The 18,168-nt window shown below is 41.9% G+C and overlaps 1 protein-coding gene across 3 annotated transcripts in view; it reads left to right on the top strand.

The window, feature by feature from the left end:
* Positions 1–13,181, top strand: part of PTPRB (protein tyrosine phosphatase receptor type B) — a 63,919-nt gene extending 50,738 nt beyond the window's left edge. For 2 of the 3 annotated variants that reach the window (XM_050324992.1, XM_050324993.1), the window contains 7 exons: positions 533–609; positions 1,419–1,553; positions 2,613–2,735; positions 2,944–3,107; positions 4,354–4,489; positions 7,539–7,659; positions 8,680–13,181. In XM_050324992.1, the coding sequence (XP_050180949.1) occupies positions 533–609; positions 1,419–1,553; positions 2,613–2,735; positions 2,944–3,107; positions 4,354–4,489; positions 7,539–7,659; positions 8,680–8,702 (779 nt within the window). In that variant the 3' untranslated portion in view covers positions 8,703–13,181. The other variant, XM_050324991.1, reaches the window with a different exon arrangement.
* Positions 13,182–18,168: the final 4,987 nt, after the last annotated feature.

Below are 18,168 nucleotides of genomic sequence, written 5' to 3'. Positions count from 1 at the left end.
CTTGCCTTGTACAAGAAATGACACCTGACTGAAATCCAAGGTGGCATTATCTCATGAATCAGTGACCCGGTGGCTTAGACACTCTGTATCTCTGTACAGAAGGCTGTTTACCTAGGGAAGATGTTTGGCCTGCCCCACATGTTAGCTCGGAAGACTGCTAAAGCACAACTGTTCTTTCAAGGACAGAGCTGGGCACTGCTTTTCAGTACAGCACACTGGTGTTAGGATCAAAGGGGAATGCTATTGTGGCCCTTTTGTTGTCATAACAAATCTTGTGCAGCTCAACAGAGGAAATTTTGGATATTTACTGCTTCCTTCTTACCCAGCCATCTCCTAGTCTTTGGAACACTCCACAGCACACGTGAATGAAAGAGGCAGTAAAAATAAAAACAGTTATTCCCTTTAAATTAGCTCTTCATATAAAATCTTGTAAGAGTACTGCCAGTCCTTTCAGAAATGCATTTTTGTGAGTGAGAGGGGGACTGAAGATCAAGACCTAGCCCTAAGCTACTTGTTATCAATTTCTTCCTAGATGATACATCAAGAGTGAAGCTATCCAATGTGGATGATGACCCTTGCTCAGACTACATTAATGCGAGCTACATACCAGTAAGTGACTCAAGGGCGGGGTTTTACAGTCCTCCGTTCAGCGGTAATTTGTCTTTAATCTAAAACTGAATATAAAGCTTGATAGTTAGGGCTCCTCTCCCTCTTCATTGACTCACTTGAGCTAGAAATCTGAGAACTTATTTTGTGGGTGTGCTGAAAGACTCTGTCTGACTGCCATTAAATTAACTATGAGTGATTTACCCAGCACTTAAGGGCACTTTCTTGGATTGCTATAGTTATGTAAGATAGCAAGTCAAATTGGCCAAGGACACATTTTTAAAGGTCGCTGATTTTATACAGTGTCAACTGTAGCTATCACTGCAGGTGGCATCCTCATTGTGGAGCTGTAGCTCATCCTGACAGCGTTGGCACCTTGCAGGGTGGCGAAACTGGCTGAAATTAAAATAATGCCCTTTTACGGAGAGTTATGATTGATAATAACAGTGGCTTTGGCAATCCAGATTTCAAGTCAGAACTCAGCTAATTTATTAAAAATGGTAAATAAAGCAAAAGCTCCTTGCAGTTTCAAAGTTGCTTGAGACTATGCTGAGCACAATAGAAAAATAAAAAGCTTTGACTGCCACAAAAGGAACAGTATTGTAGATATACTGCTAGAGTCTCTTCCTTCTCTCAGTTCCAACCAATCATTTGCCTCCAAGTCCAAGGCAAAAATTTAGTTCTCAAAACTATTGTCCCAGCAAAGACGTTGCTCCTGCAGAGCTCTGGCTGCAACCCTATGGCTTGTTCAACTGCTAGAAGATATTTTTTTCTGCCTTTTTGGAAACTAATGGAGTTCTCTTTATTTGCAGGGCAATAATTTCCGCAGGGAATACATAGCAACTCAGGGCCCTTTGCCTGGCACCAAAGATGAGTTCTGGAAGATGGCATGGGAGCAAAATGTTCACAATATTGTCATGGTAACCCAGTGTGTTGAGAAGGGCCGGGTGAGCAGTGACTCTTCTTTATTATTAATCACTGTTTAAACATCTATTAAAAGTTTTTGCTTAGTATTTGCATCACACTAATGCCAAAAAGGGCCCAGCTGAGGACATATACAGTAAGAGATAAGAGGTATAATATAAAGACTGGAGACAGATTAGGGCTGGGAAGCGAGGATGCAGAGACTATCCCAAGATCATGCAGCATGTCAAAGTTAGGAGATAGGAACAGAGCTCATTGCTTCTGGTCTCTAGTCCAGGACTTTGTCCTCTAACACTAATACAATTCCCTTAAGCATGCAGAAGGACAACCACCACCAAGACATGCTTGTTGATCCACATCAACTCTGATCAACTTCTACTTCAAAAATAAGCTCTGGAGAGCAAATGTTGATCGGTAAATAGATCAAATTATATATAAGCCCTGATGTAGCTAGCAAAGAGACTAGTCAAGCACTTCACACTCCTACTGAGTGCAAGTGGAGCATACCTCCCCAGCTATGACCATGTTCTACCTTCTTTGTAAGGCAGGGAATAGGTCTGTAAGAAGATTGAACAAACTTGAAGTAATGATCACCTAGTGGCACATATAGGGTCAGTTCCTTTCAGTTTACCATTTTATCCTGAGGAGAGGGTGAAAGCCAATGCAGAATAGTACCTGTGTCCTTTTGCACCTCACTGACTCCAAGTGGGACCCTGCAGTCATATCTCAGCAAGAGGTGAGGAAGCGGGCACTGGTATTGACCTCTCATGTAAGCAGAGACCTGAGAAGAGTTCATGTGGAAAATGTGCCCCAGAAGAGGGCATCAGTGAAGTGCTTCGCATTCCCCCCATCACATACATCAGTCATGAGAACTTCCCACGCTAGTACTTCCTGTGCTAGTCCATTCCCGTCCTAGGCACTGTTTGTTGACATGGCAGGGAGTGGCATCTCTCTCTGAATTCAGCTTTGTTCCTTCCTCCTCAGACATAGGAGGTGTGAAGTTTGCTTCTGCTAGTGCTGAACAGAGGCATTGTTTACAGCTGTTTCTAACACTGAGTCTGTCTTTGTCTGTGTCCCTGCAGGTAAAGTGTGATCACTACTGGCCCCTCGATCAGGATTCCTTGTACTATGGAGACCTGATTGTTGAGATGTTGTCTGAATCAGTGCTCCCAGAATGGACAATACGAGAGTTCAAAATCTGCAGTGTATGTTTGCATTCTTTTTTTTTCCTAATGAAATGGCTTAAAACATCTGCAAGGCTAAATTAGGAAGTATAAATTCCATCTGCTGTAGCACAGTTGCATCATGCCCAGCTCACCTCTGATGGCAGCTATAGCATTTGCTCTGAAGGTGCATGTTGTATGTGTCTCTTCCTCTCTGGTCCTGATGACCCACACATTTGAATCCCAACAGGAAGAGCAGCTTGACTCAACAAGGCTCATTCGACACTTCCACTACACTGTATGGCCAGATCATGGTGTGCCAGAGACCACCCAATCCCTGATTCAGTTTGTCAGAACTGTAAGAGATTATATCAACAGGACCCCAGACACAGGACCAACTATTGTACACTGCAGGTATGTGCAGCAGCAAAAGGTCGGTGGCACAGAGCTCTTGAGCATACCCTTGGAAAGTTCCCGGATGTTCATCCCTGTTAGACCTTGGGCAGCCACAGAACATAAGAGATAGCTGATGAGCTTAAGTCTCCGGATATATCAGAGCACTATTTCCAAGGCACATGCACTAACCCACAGCCTTACCTTGGAGATGCCTTGAAAATTATTCTTAAGGAACCACCATGTCTCTGTGGGACCACTGGAGAGAGCTATAGGTGCCAGCAGCTGCCACTGCTCATAAGCTTTTGCATTCTTATATTGCCCACGTGCTGCTCTTGTGGCCCAACATTTGAATCACTAAGGAGTGCTCTAAAAAGGTAAGATATACCTGGAGTGAATCTGACTACATGTGGATGTTGAAACCAGATGACAGATCCATCCTTTCCCCCATTCTGACTGAGACTCCCTCTCTTTACTGCCTTTTCATGCTGTTCTGCTCTTTTGCCATCTCTAGCAGTCATAGGGCTGCAGTGTTTCCTCTGATCTGTAGTCCACCCCTACACATGTATACAAAAAAGACAAAACTGGACTGCCTGATCTGTAATCCACTGGCCAGTTGCAGCAAACTAGGGTTACAGAGAGAGAAAGAGTGAGTGCAGTGTGGTTTTGCATCCTCTGATAAAGCCGTAGGTTCACTGGTACCATCTGATTGTAGTATCTGACCCCTCCACACATTATATGGGCTGAGGGATGTATTGTACATGATCCCCACCTGTACAGCATGTGCTGCAGCATGTCAGATTTACACTGTTATCAGCAAGTCAGCTTTCCTCTTTCCAACCTCCTGCCTCCAGAGCCCACCTCCCAGCAGTTCAGCTACTGGGGACTCTGATACTTATCCTCACTTTGCCCTTCCACAAGGCAATGGCCAACAGATCTTTTAGAAACAAGACCACAGCTGTATCCCTGGAGGGAAGAAGTTTAAAAACTCTGACAAGAGTCAGACGCAGTCTTTCAGTGTATCTCAGTGATTGAGTTAGTCCAAAGCAGAGAGCAGTGCAGGCAGTAGGAGAGGTACCTCTACCATCACTATCCTTTCCTCCTTCCTGAGTAAATTCCACTATGAAGTGTTATAAAGTCCCAGAGGTGCCATTTGAACAATTTACTTCTCACTCTGGAGATCTGAACTTTACAAAAGTATCATATGAAGATATTGAATGCTTTTATCCATCTACTTTTCAGTCTTTTGGGTTGTTTTCTTTTCCAGTGCTGGTGTTGGCAGGACTGGCACATTCATTGCACTGGACCGAATTCTGCAACAGCTGGATTCAAAGGACACTGTTGACATTTATGCAGCAGTACATGACCTAAGGCTTCACCGTGTTCACATGGTTCAGACAGAGGTAAGTTTTGGATAGCCTTCTATGCAGCAACACCAGCTACAGTATCTAATAATCAGTCATCATAAAGGCTTTCAAAGCACTTTGCACTTACTCCACTGTGAAATACTACTTAGATGTATTTTAGCTCTGTGAGAATTTCTAGTTCAGGGCTTTTTCCATTGGCTCTCATACAGTGGGTCCAAATCATAACAAGTGAGGACCAAGTATAACAAGCTATGCTTCCTCTAGATTCTCTTTTTTTTTTTTTTAATGCTGGCCCACAGTTGTCGCAGTGGCATTATGCAGCAGAAGCATAACAGCACATTGTTGCTTTACAGCAGTGTCCAGTAAATGATCTTTGAGGAGAGATAGGTTCTTCATCGATGGATCTAGAAGCCAAGCCTAAACCAGACAGATAGGTTGATGTAATGGGGAAAAGAAATGGAGGACAGAGAAAATTAGAATTTTAAAACTCTAGGCACTGTGACTTTGTGGTTTTGCAGTTTATTTTTTATTGAGCTGCTCTGTCAGTTAAAATGGTATTGGAAAGTTGATTGGCATTCTCCTAACATACTATGTGAAAGCAAGTACATTTATTCTCAAAGTGCAAAAAAGGTAAATGTTTGGTATTTCCTTCTGTGCTTTTAAAACTGAAAGAAAATCATATTACACTAATACCAGCTAAATGCTTAGACTGATTTAGTAAAGGCAAGTTGTGGAGGCAAGTCTTTATGTTTTCCTGAAACATTAATAGAAGAATCAGAACAATTTTCGTGGGTCTGCCTGTAGCTTGATACTAATAAAGCTCTTTTCTGCAATTTGGAAATAAAAATGTCAGTGACAGTGTTTTCTGATAATGTAAATGTTTCATATGGGTATAAAGAGAGGCCCAACTGGAAAAACACAAAAAGAGGGATTCCTGGAAATACCTTAATCACAGAAGACCTTCGTTGGAGGGGAGACAGATTCTCAGCCTGGTCTGGGCTCAGAGACAGATCCATATCACCTTCTACATTTCCATCATCCGTAGTCTGCAGAGGTGGACAGGCATCTCAAGAGGCTGGCTCTTTTTCCCTAGATGGAAAAAGGAGGCAAGTACCTCAAGAGCCTAAATTTGACATCAGACTTAGAGACAACTAAAGTTGTGTGATACAAAGACTACGTTTGGTATGAGCTTGAAATGATGTCTAAGGCAGCCAGACCCACACAAAATATCTACAGCAACAGTGAGGAGCTGAGCCTTCCCACTACCAGCACTACATGCCCTTCTGCCCCAAACCATCTGTGACTCAAATTGAACCCAGATCCCTGTGGTGACCAGTCATGCCCCTGGAAGAATTAGCAATCAGCGCCCCAGAGACAGACTGATAGAAAACTTTTGCAGCTCACACGTACTTTCCCTACTTGAGCTGTAACATGTTTGTAGACCATGTAGTTGTGTCAGTGTGCAGTCACTGAGCTGCTGTATTCTCAGCAAGTCTTATTAATAGGAACTCTCAGTTGCATCCTGTATATGGTTTTTGACTCAGAACTGTGTTTCATCAAGGTGGCTTGGAGCACAAGCAATACAGTCTCCCATCCTCCTGCAAAACAAATGAAGTAAATTTATCCTTGAGTTTTATGATGATTCAGAATTTGCAATGAGCAGTGAATTATCTTTTAAGAAACAGTAAAGGAGGTGGGGAAGAACAAATCTGCTCCACAAACTCCACTTGATGTGTGTGAAGACCCTAGTTCCTGGAGTCCCTATCTAGGCTTCCACAATCTGTTTAGAGGTTGGAATAAAAGATAGTTTCCCTTCTGTCAATACAGTAAAAGCCAAAGCCCGCTGTGGAGCACAGGCCAGCAGACAGTACTGTTTGCAATGAGATGCTCCAGCCAAAGCTCACAGCACCATCACACTTGGCGTTATTCAGCCATAGAAAAACAGTAACAACAAAACAATACCCCTGCTTCAGACTTGGCTGAAAGCTGTTTAAGACAAGAGACTGCAGCTGGAGACATGCAAGGAGTAACAGAACACTGTGTGCATCAGCTTAAAAGGCAGTGTTCTCAGCACAGTAGCTGTAACACAGACCATTTCAGTCGCGAATGGTCTCTGTCAAAGGTAGTCTCCATGCCTTGGACAACTTTCTGTCGTGTTGTTGGGTGGGATGCAGGGCTCTTCTCCACAGAGACAGCAGCTGTACATGCGTAAAAGCAAATATCCTCATTTCCCCAAAGCCGGAGCACTGAGAAAATGGCACAGAGCAGTGGCTGAATTTCTTGTGGAAAATAAGTAAAGAAGATATGAGAGGAGAAAATGTGTATAATTACTGGAGAAATTATGTTATTAATATGTAAAGATGCTCGGCCTAACTATGGGTACCATGTTACACTAATCATAAACCACAAAAAATAGCAGAGCCTGGGAGTTTACCAATGTATTCTATTAAGTGGTTTGATGAATAGTCAGTAGTCAATAATATTCTGACCCTCCTTACTTTGGTTGTGAATGTCATCTTAGTTCCTTCTATGAAAGGCACTCTTCAGAAAAGTCATTTGCTACATAGTCAGAAGCAATCTTATATTTAAAAAATACTGATTTTTCCTGAAAATTTGGGTTTGTCAAAGTTCTCTGAAATATTTATATATTATGATAAAATTCTGTGGAAAATATGTCTTTTCAGAACAAGAAAACACAGGAAATTGTTTGTCTTTTCTGCTTGCTTCCCTGTACATATTAATTCTTTTACACATATGTTATATCAAAGCGTTCGAAAGTAGTAGCTATCCAACACAGCAACATGTCAAGTTATGCTTTGCAGTTGCTAGAGCTTTCACTCATGGCATGATCTATCAAAACTTATTGTGTTCCTTTATGTTTTACTGGTATTATTTCTAAAAACAGGTGATCACAGAAGTTTACTATATTACTAGTGTGAAAAGCAGATTAATTTTAGAAGTATATTTTCATTTTTAACACCACCATTGATTTTGTGTGAGGGAGTTAACTTGTAATGATTTTTCACAATACAGAAAATTAAATCACAAAATTTCTCAGAGTGCCTTAAAAACAAATCTTTTGCAGTGTCAGTATGTGTATTTACATCAATGTGTGAGAGATGTGTTAAGAGCCAGAAAACTTCGCAGCGAACAAGAAAATCCCTTATTTCCAATATATGAAAATGTGAATCCAGAGTATCACAGAGGTAACTTCAACTTTATCAAATTGTAAAATGTTTCAAATGTAATTGAAGGACAACTGTGTTATCCCTTACCACTGATGTTTGTTCTCTTCCTGGGCCTTCATTTCTTCACTCCTCTGCTCTTGTCACTCTTGCAGTTGTGTCTTTATTTCCTTCATTATTAGTCATTATAAAATCACTTCCTGCTCCTACCTTACCCTGTCTCATACTTCATGATTCCTATGCTGTTGGGGGACCCCTTTCCTATCAGGATATTGGCTTTTACCTCACCAGTCTTCACACCATCCACCCTTAAGCATGCTGAGGCCACTGGCTGTGCTCACTGGGCTCTTCTGTCCTTCATGGAGTTTGATTTCTGTCCTGCATTCCCCTCATTTGCTGTTGACTATATAGGCAGCCCTAGGAGACTTCCCATCTACCTTGACTGGAAAATGTAGATATTGTAGGCTGTGCTCTTTCTTTCCCCACAAACTCCCCATTCTCACAGGCTCTTTTTCCTATCCTGTATCCAGTCCCTCACTGATCAGAGATGCTGGAGTAGCAAACCTGGCACTGGCACTGCCCTTCACCTCCTGTTCCCATGGCCAGATGGCTGGTTTGAAGAAGCTGTAAGCAGAGGTGGTCTGTGTGCCTTGGTAGAACTGATTCTAAGAGTCTGTAGAAATTTTTAGGATCAGACAGCAGGATCAGTAGCTCCACAAATTTGGACATTAGGAACTGAGATTATATAATGAGAGATCAAAAAAATTGTCTTGATCTAGCCTGTAGAAATCAGAGTTGTCATCAACAGGCAGAACAGGCTTGGAGAAGGCCAATGACTGAAATAGCCAGGATTCCACAAGTTGAGAGTCCTAGCAAAAGCAAAGGTGGGATTTGCTCTTTGCTGTCACGTCAGTCACCAGCCAGCACTGCTGCCACACAAGCTCCTCTCAGAGCACTGTAGTCAGCTGGCAGAGTTGAACATGAACATGAAGCCACCTGTGTTGTTTTCCTTTTTCTAATATCAGTTTTCTTTGCTTTCAGATGCTGTTTATTCAAGGCACTAAGAATGTTAGAGATATCTGCTTTTGTGACCACACTTGATGACTTGGGGGTTTGTTTGGGGTTTTTTGTGTTTGTATTTCATGCACCAGAAAGGTGCCAGACCTTTCTACTGAGACTGTGTATAATTTATTGGTCTGGTGATTTTTTAAAAAGATATATAATTTAACTATAATAGGTATTAATGTATATAATTGTATTTTGGCATTATGTAAATATGTATTTTTTCTATATTGTTTATATTAATATTATGCTTCAGATAATACTATTTTTTCTTATCACAGTTTTTATAAACTGTTCTACATAAACTATTTTAAATTCAATGGCTAACAGGATTGCTGCATCTGGGGTCGTATTAGCATGACACGGGAAAAATCCTTTAAGGAGAACCTCATTTTTTTAACTAGTTCAGTGTTTGTGAGATGAAATAAGCTACCATTAAGCAAGGGAACAGTAGTCCTGTATAGGAATTACAGTGCTACTCTACACTTCAAACTTACTGCTTTTCATCTGACAAAAATGGATATAACCCACAACACAATGGCATACCTTTTACAGAACTCAGTAACAACTGAGCAAAACAGGGTTCACCTCACCAGAAGCAACTGTTTCAGTCTAATGTGACATAGTAGAAAAATATTGAACAACATACACTGCCGTGAAGTTTAGCAGACCTGTCTCCCACCACATACTTTGAGGGGAGACAGATCACATTCTGGTTTCTTTACACTGGTTTAAGAGAGCAGAATCAGACAACAATCTGTCTGTGCATTTTCATGTGTGAATAATTCTGTAATTAAGAAATTAATCATCTAATTAAGAAAGATGTTCAAAAAATGCCTCAGACATTTGTGTTAACAAACCTGTAAGGATGTGAAGTCTGACAACTTCCATAACTCATTAGAAACAATGCTGTACCATGAGAAATAAAAAAGCAGATAGATTGCAAACATATTGAAACAAAGATATATATATATATGCAACAATTAGCACACCTGGCCTTACGCTGCTTGCAGCATAGCTGCCTTGCCCCAAGTGTTGATCACCTTCAAATGCCAGTTGTTCTCACAATGTTTGGCCCCAGCATGTCTGCACAGAAAGAATCCTCCACATGAATGTTGCCTAATGCCCACCAACAGGGGCAGTGGGAATGGAAAAAAGCTCATCAGTAAGCCAGGGAATGTAGGCTGGCAGGGCAGTGCTAATCACAGAATCATCAAATGGTTTGGTTTGGAAGAGACTTTAAAGACCATCTAGTTCCAACGCCGCCTGTCCCAGGCAGGCACTCATTACTCAAAACATTTGCTGACTAGAAAGAAGTAGAAGAGCACTCAGCAGGTATCCTGCCCAGCCAAGTGGATTATGCACAGCCTCTGTACTCTGCAGAGGCTTCTCACTCAAGGGTATAAACACTGTCCAGTTATTCTTTGTCCTTATGAAGTGTTCTTCAATCAAATAGAGAAGAGGCAGTACATAGTTATTCTCCATCACTAGAAGAAGGAAGAGCTTCATAGTTCTTCTATCTATCCATACTTTCCTGAGAGAAAACTTAGTTACTGAAGACAATTGCCTAAATTCTGCTTCTGCTTTGGAGATAAGTAAATACTTCTGAAGGCCTTCTGAGAACCAGTCAGTGAGTGGCTAAGAGCCTAACTGAGGAATTGCTGTGGCCCTGAGCCATGTTACTTACTGGACCTGCACACTCCATGCTGTAGGAATATCTTCCTGACAGTGGCTGAAGAAATCTACCAGACAGCTCTGACATAGTTTTCTTAAGAAATCATTCCAAAGCAGAACCAGCAGGAATATGCACATCCATGTCTCTCTGGTCTTCTTAGAGAGAAGGAAACAGCCCGATAGTCAGTCTTCCTTCCTATTCCATCTGGAGTCTCATCCTTTCTTGACCAAATATCTTCATATGCCTTAGAAGCCACCCTTCATATCAGCTTTCACAGCTGCTCGAAACATGGAAGCTTGGTTAATCTTTTAGGTGTTTCTGCATGAAAATACTGCTCTTTCCTGGTTTACATCCTCTTTGGCACCACACAAACCTCAAAATCCAGCACCCTTAACTGAAACTGAAGAAGAAAGGAACTAAGCATTAGAGTGGAAGACATTTTCACAGAGGAAAATCTAAGCAAAACCACAAAGAAATGTTCAGAATCCTTCTTTTCTCTGTTTCCTTTGCTAGACTGACTAGGTTAGCAAACAAGGACAAACAAGCATGGCAGCTTTACATCGATTGTTGACCCTGCTAAAAACAGATGGACTTAAGGCATCATAAAAACTGCTGTTGTGTTACATGTGCTGCATTTAGTCCTTTCTTTTTGCAGGTGTAGCTGAGGAGCAAAGATCAGCATGTTACTTACCAGCACATGTTAATTACACTGTGAAGACATACCGAATGTACCCTATAAATTATCTCACACTATATATCACTATGTGATTTTTTTTTTCTAATGCTGAGGGAAATGGAACTCAGTAGCATATGATCTGAGAGCAAAAGTCTGATTGCACACTCTGTATGCATGTTGTTCATCATTTTCAGAAAGACACACATCATTCTGCTCTTTATTTTATCATTCTCAGCTCCTTGTCTGCACCTACAGAGTTCACAAATGTGTACCCTAAACAATAATGTCATAGCAGACAATTAATTTCATCTTTTCTCTCGGCTAATAATGGACACAGTTCATAAGGATCTTCCTCCTCATCACTTATTAACATGACAGATGACCTTAAGTGCTCTGGCAGAGTGCTCATGAGCAGCTTTACATCTCTGCCCAGCTAGGTCACACATAAGACAGTACATACACATTATTGCTCTGGTTCTGCTCTCTAGCCAATTCTACTCATATAAAACCAGTGTAAATCCAGTGAGAAAAAGTTAAAAGTATCTATGTAGCATTTATTAATATAAAACACCTACTTAGCAGTATAATTAATTATATTTGCTGTGCCTCTAAGCTGAATAACAGGACTGATGGGAAATTGTTAATGTGACAAGAACAGATTTGAAGGAGCCTGTGTACTGAACAGAGACAGGTCTTGAGGAAAAAGATATCTTTTGAATGTCTGTGAATGATGCTCAGAATTCCCTTCTTGATGTTTCTCAATAATAATGTTATAAAGCAAGGCTAGTGTTGTAGCTGATCCATAAGCTAAGATTTGCACACTTGGAGCCCAGTCCTGCGAATCTCTGCATTGACCACAAAGCTACCTGAGTACTTTCATGAAAGTCAACTGGAATGCTTGCCTGAAGAAAATGCCATTCCACTTCTGAAGCACTTTCAGGGTTGGGCTTTTAGGTTAACTCAAATTTTTGTATTGAAAGTTAAAGTTATTTAATAATGAAAAAAATTTAATAAATGGGTTTTTTAATCTGTGCAATACAATTACAAGATCCACTACCGAATGTAGAGAAAAAAATTATTTTACATATCTGGAGTTGATAAATGATATTTTTTGTTACTAATGGAACACAAAAGTGGGTGAGAGAAATAGGCATACTGTGAAGATGTCATAAAAGTGCAACTTTATACATTTTTCTCTGCTGCTATAGTTATTTAGCAATAAATAATGCCTAAAATTGCCAGAAATATTATTTTGTGCCATGATATACTATGAATTTCCTTTCAGTTGTAGAACAGAGAAAAGAAAATGTGTGAGTTTTAAGTTTGTATTATGTATTGTATATGGTTATTTACGCTTTAACTTTGAAACCAGAAGTTAAATACAAAACAGAGAGGAGTACATGAGCACTTAGCCAAGCTTCTCAGCCTGGGATTTAATATATGGGATAGAGGGATAAGAACAATAACCATCTAATCACTATATTAGCATCTCCTCCCAGGGCTGCAGATTGGAGAAATGCATCTGACATTCACATATACAGCGTCCTGCAGCCACAGCTTCATGACCAAGGAGTGGCATGGCAGGTGCTTAACATTTATTCAGATTTCTTTCCATACTTCAGACATACAGTTTGTGTGAATAAAATGCATTATAGGATGACCAGCACTCCCCTGATGGCCCTGTCATGTGATGTGTGGGCTCTGGAGCTGTGAGCTTTGGGACCTGTAGTTCCAGGGGCAACTCACTGCAGACCCTGTGCCCTCAACTGTCCCTCTCAGGCTGACAGGGTCAAACTCCTGACCTGTTGGTAGCACCACTATGGCCAAATTAAAAACCCACAATTTTGAAATGTGGCTAGCCATAAATTCTTTGTCAGTGCCTTGAGTAAAGTGTCTGAAAAATGTCTTCAGTACATATTCCATTCTCATATGCAATATAATTACTTATGATGACTTTCCTAACAAACACTGGGTGAACACAGAACTGTGCTACTATTGTCAATTTAATTTATGCATTTAAGTATATTTTTATATTTTTAGCTACAGTCAACAAATCAAATATATTTGAGTGTATTTTACACAATTTTATAAATAGTTCATGAATAAAACATTCAATTTTTTAAAATCACATTCTTGTCTTCTGTTTGACTGCCCTTGCATTATGGATTTTGTTGTCCTGCTGCTCAGAGAAAAGGTCATAAGTCAGTTTGATTTCAATTGAGATAGTCTTCAGAGAACATTAAATTCTTCAGAAGCCTCAGCTTGTTGGGGGGAAGGGGGCTCTGCTGTTGCCCACTGGCCATATTAGTGCCCATGTGGAAAGATACAATTGTTCCCTTCTCCTCCCTGGTTTTCCACCCTCCTCCTTTATTAAACCAGATACTGTCTGAGTTACGCAATGGATAATTGAAACCACAGTGGGTCTTGAATTTGAGTGCCTGTTATTTTAGAGTCATTTCACCAGGCAGTTGTACCAATTAGCACCACATTGGAGGTCCATCTCTGCCTACCACTCGAGGATCTGAACTATGGTTTTTAACAAAGGTATTTCTTCTTCTCCTGCCCTCCACAGTTCTTAAAAGCTGTTAACATTCTTGTGGGGCTAGGGTGCTTGGCAGTATGCTCTGTGTCTCAGTTACTCTTAATTGGTCATCAGAAGTGTTTAAGACAAGTTAATTCTGTTTATTTAAAAGAAAGAATGATTTATTGGCTTCTATTTTGTGCTATGAACTATTTGCTGAGGGGATATGTGAAGGCTGAGGGAATTGTTAGATTTTCAGTTTGTGATATAAAAGTTTGTCTCTGAGCTCTATTCTGTCCTGAAGCCAATGTAGACACAAAAGAGCAGTGATAATGATAAAATAATGTACAGTTAATATCTCCACGCAGGAGAAATAAGGCCACCATTACGGATAAGGATAGATATAAATGTTTTTACATGGTACAGCAAAGAAACTGAAACACACAGACTCTCTTCTAGTTCAGAAAGAACACAATAGGTGATTCCTGTTAAAATATCACCAGAATCTAGATTTTAACCTGCTGGCTCCTGCAGGGGCCTAACATCCTTTTTGTACCCAAGGTAGGTGGTTACTGTCATTTCCATCATGCGAAACCTCGCTGCAACAGGCAGCTTTGTGTGGGAGTAAGAGATGGTCCCAGCTCCTTGAGATCTGCAGTAGTAGTCAGCAGCACCAAGCAGGCATGGAGGCAGCACGGTCCAAGAGGGCAAAGCTTTTTGTAGACCTCAGAACCTTTAAGTCTCCAGGGAAAACATCATTTTAACACCCACAGGTTTGCTTTTGCAGAGGTCCTGGGCCCCTGGAAGAGGCTAAAGTCCCTTCTAATGGCTCTCACTGACCAGGCAGGGTGCCCACCATCATCACAGGGAGGGTCCACTCCAAGTATAGTTGCAGGGGCCCTCCCCACCCCTCCTTAATCAAATTCCCAACTGGAAAGGGTGGCAGAAGTATGTCCTAGCCCTCAGAGATGCTCCAGGTGGATGTACACAGCTTCAGGGTTTGAGGAGAGAGGAAACTGAGGCAGCCCAGCTGCAACTCAGCACTGGTCTGGTTCCTCCCTCCATGCTGAGTCCTTCCATCCCCGAGCTGGGGGCCGTGGCACAGGGCAGGGACTGCAGAGGCACAGGATGGGGACACACCAGCTCTTCCAGTGCCCCCATCCCGAGGCTTGCAGTGATCTGCACATTCCAGGGGGCCCAGGGCATGAGACCACTGTCAAGATCTGGGCCAAGAGGGCAACAACCGCAGCCTTGTGCAGCTGCCAAATGCCAGGCACCACGCATTGCTGGCAAGTGTTATGACGGCTGGGCCAGACACTTTTGTACACAGCCTTCTGCACGCTCGTGCCAGAATCTCTCCAGACTACATACCATGTCCTTGCTTGTCTTTGGTGGTGAAGTTTGCAGGCCTGCTGATGTGCCACACAAATAGCAGAGAGCAGCTGGAGCAGCTGCTTCTTGCCAAGGATAAATGCAGAGGTTTCCCATCCTCCCCACAGCCTGGTGGTGATGCCACACAACCTGTTTAGCAGGTGCCACCTGAGACCTGCAATTTGAGTCACCTCAGGGCAAGAAAGGGCCCCAAACCAGGTATTTCTGCCCTTATAAATCTTAACCCATTACTCAAGAAGAGGAACTCTTCTTTCTAAAGGACACAGCAGGCATAAAGGGCTGAGCTGAGTGAGCCCTCCTGGGGGTATGTGTCTCCCAGTAGCTTTGTTTCACAGGATGTATCTCAGGGATGCTTTTTCTCTCTATCCATCTTGGCTGTGCTGAGCAGTGCCCGCATGCATCCTCATGCATGGGTCCAAAACCTGGGCAGAAGAAAGCTGATGACTGGGCCAGTAAAAAATAAAATATACATAAAACCCCTTTAGTGGGTTATCAGGAGAATAAATTTGGCTTTGATCTGGTGCTTCCTTCTTGTCTCTAAGTCCTTGTCTCCACTTTTAGTGGAGCTGTAGCATTTCCATCAGCTCAGAAATGATTGCTTTGCCCCTGGGATGCGGGAACCAGGCACCAAGGTAGCACTGAGTTATACACACACAGTATACAGGCTGCACTCAAGAGACACTGTCCAAACCACTCCCTAATACTGGCTCCCTCCACCTCCTCAAAGGTGTGGTGATTGCCTCTGTCAACTCAGGTCTGAACTATCTTCTGGAGAAGCTCACTGACTGAGGAGAAAGAGCAAACACCAAGAATGTTTCTATCTGATTACACAGAAACATTTCCAGTGCAAATGTCTATCCAGGTTAATCGTCCCAGCCTGCCCTTATGACTGCTTATCAAGCAGCCAAAGGGGGTTGGAAGTACCATACCCCAGAGATATCAAAGACACAGAAAGTGTGTATATATATATATATATATACACACTCTACATATATATATAATACTAAGATGACTGCTTTTATATATATATATATATATTTATATAAAAGCAGTCATCTTAGTAGAGTTCTACAGTGCCTAATGTAGACATCCATGGATTAAATGAATTGGTTACTATTCCTGTACCCTGTTGCATTTGAGGATGGACTAGGAGTTGGGCATCTTCACCCTGCTCAGGGGAGGTGGTGCCCACCTCAGAGGTTTCAGATCCTTGCATCTCTGTGGGAACTGCTCTGTATTTTCAGAATAAAACTCTGAATTTAAGTTATGCCTTTTGGAGTCACACTCAGAGGTCTGTCACTGAACAAAAACCCAAGCCCAGTTCTTACACCAGTTCAGCTTCTTCCCCAGGACTGCAACTGGTGAGCACAAGAGATTTGCAGCTGAAGTGTCTCTATTAGTCATCAGCGTAGCAAAGTGTTGGGGGAAAATAGTGCCAGAGGTATCTTCAGAGAGGGAAGCATCCACACTGGGTGGTTCCACAGGACTAGATCCCTGCATCAGTCTGCGAGCATGAAGGAATCAGCACTGGTATCACACTGCTTTGCAAATTCTCCCTGTCCTTGGCAGTGACACACATATATGTCAATAGGAGTGGGAACATATTTCAAATCCATTTGTTTGCATTGCCATGTGATGCAAAATTAATAAATAATGGCCAGTCTTCGCGAGCGAAGATCCGGGGAAGGTCTTTCCACCTTCCAGCCTGCGCATTGGATTTTTTAGGTGAGACACAGTGTGCGCGGAACTGAGCCCACCCTTTAATCCTAAGGTTCATCTGCCGGGGCCAAGCGAGCTTGGACGGTGGCAGCGAGGTCCTCAGGACGTAGGTGGGTTGCCTTTTTAAGGGCTAACGAGCTCCACCTGCCCGGGAGTGGCCCTGACCGGGAATCGAACCCGGGTCTCGGCGGTGATAGCGCCGCGCCTTTACCACTAGACCACCAAAATTATGCAAATAATTTTCACTTTCGAAGCTTAATAATAGAAATTTTGAAAATTATGTGTTCCCACCGTAATCACCAGATCTCTCCCACTCCTGTTGGATACAGGGGATAAATGCATCTGGTTTATGCCCAGACCAGGTTTGAGGCTGTACCACAGGAAGAAGACCCTCCAGTTCTGTTTTCCATACCACAAAGACTAAAAAATCTTGAAATTTAAAAGAGATTAAGGGCATTATGGATAAGAACACCCAAACTTCCTGAAAAATCAAATACAGACCATATGGCATGTAGTAAAGCTACCCAAATAGATTTTGTGTGAATGGAGCTACACTGCAAAAACACAGAGTAAAAATAATTGGATGCAGAAAGCAAAGTGAAGGTGTTCAGAATGCTCCATGCAGCTTAGCTAGGGAAGAAAATGTTATGCAAACACATGACAGCTACAGAAAGGTCCATGTGCTAATTGGGGGCATTTCTTCTGCCTATCAATGACTAGCAGTAATGAAACCACTAGGAGAAAAAGACAGATACTTGCAAAGGCAATAAAGAGATAAAGAGGTATATGATGTCCAAAATATCAAACAGGTCAGAAAAGATATGCTCAAGACACTACCCATGATAAATGCCAGCATCCTGTTGTCTTATCACTGGATCTAAAAGACAACTTGAGCCAAATTATTTGTGAGAATCGAACTTCAAAAAAATGAACTGGCAGACAGCTGGAATTAATTAATGCCCAACAATTTTGTGTTAGGAAGGTTAGAGAGCACTAGAAATATCCAAGGAGCCGGTTTCTTTACACATCGCTCCAGTTAGATCTGGTCAGGCTGTGACAAACTTTCTATAAACATTCTGGTGAATAAACAACTCCCCCCAGCACCCTCCAGTAGTTCCCAGGGTAGCTAAAATCTTGCCTCTAAGATGCCAGAACTTTCAATGACAAAAATGGAGGAGGAAAAAGCAAAAGGAAGTGCTGGTCCTGGTTGTTAAACCAAGGCAGGTAAGAAAATTTCAGATCCTTGACTTGACGATGTTGTCCAGCATGAATTTCTGTTTCCTTTGCTGGGATTAGACCTGAATAACTTGTACTAAGTCCATTAGAGGAAAATGAGAAAAGACAGAAAATATTATGGGTGAACTTCTACTGCTCTTGTCTAGGGAAGATGCATCCATTTCAGTGGGGGAAAATGCACTTACATCCATGCTGGGATGGGAAGGCAGCTAGGAAGAAGGATAAAGCCACCAAAAGACCTCCACCAGC

Source organism: Myiozetetes cayanensis, unplaced genomic scaffold (assembly GCF_022539395.1).
Source record: "Myiozetetes cayanensis isolate MyiCay16 unplaced genomic scaffold, myiCay2020 scf3, whole genome shotgun sequence".
NCBI lineage: Eukaryota > Metazoa > Chordata > Aves > Passeriformes > Tyrannidae > Myiozetetes > Myiozetetes cayanensis.
The sequence above is the reverse complement of the archived record's forward strand: the minus strand, read 5'-3'. Positions and strand labels throughout refer to the sequence as shown.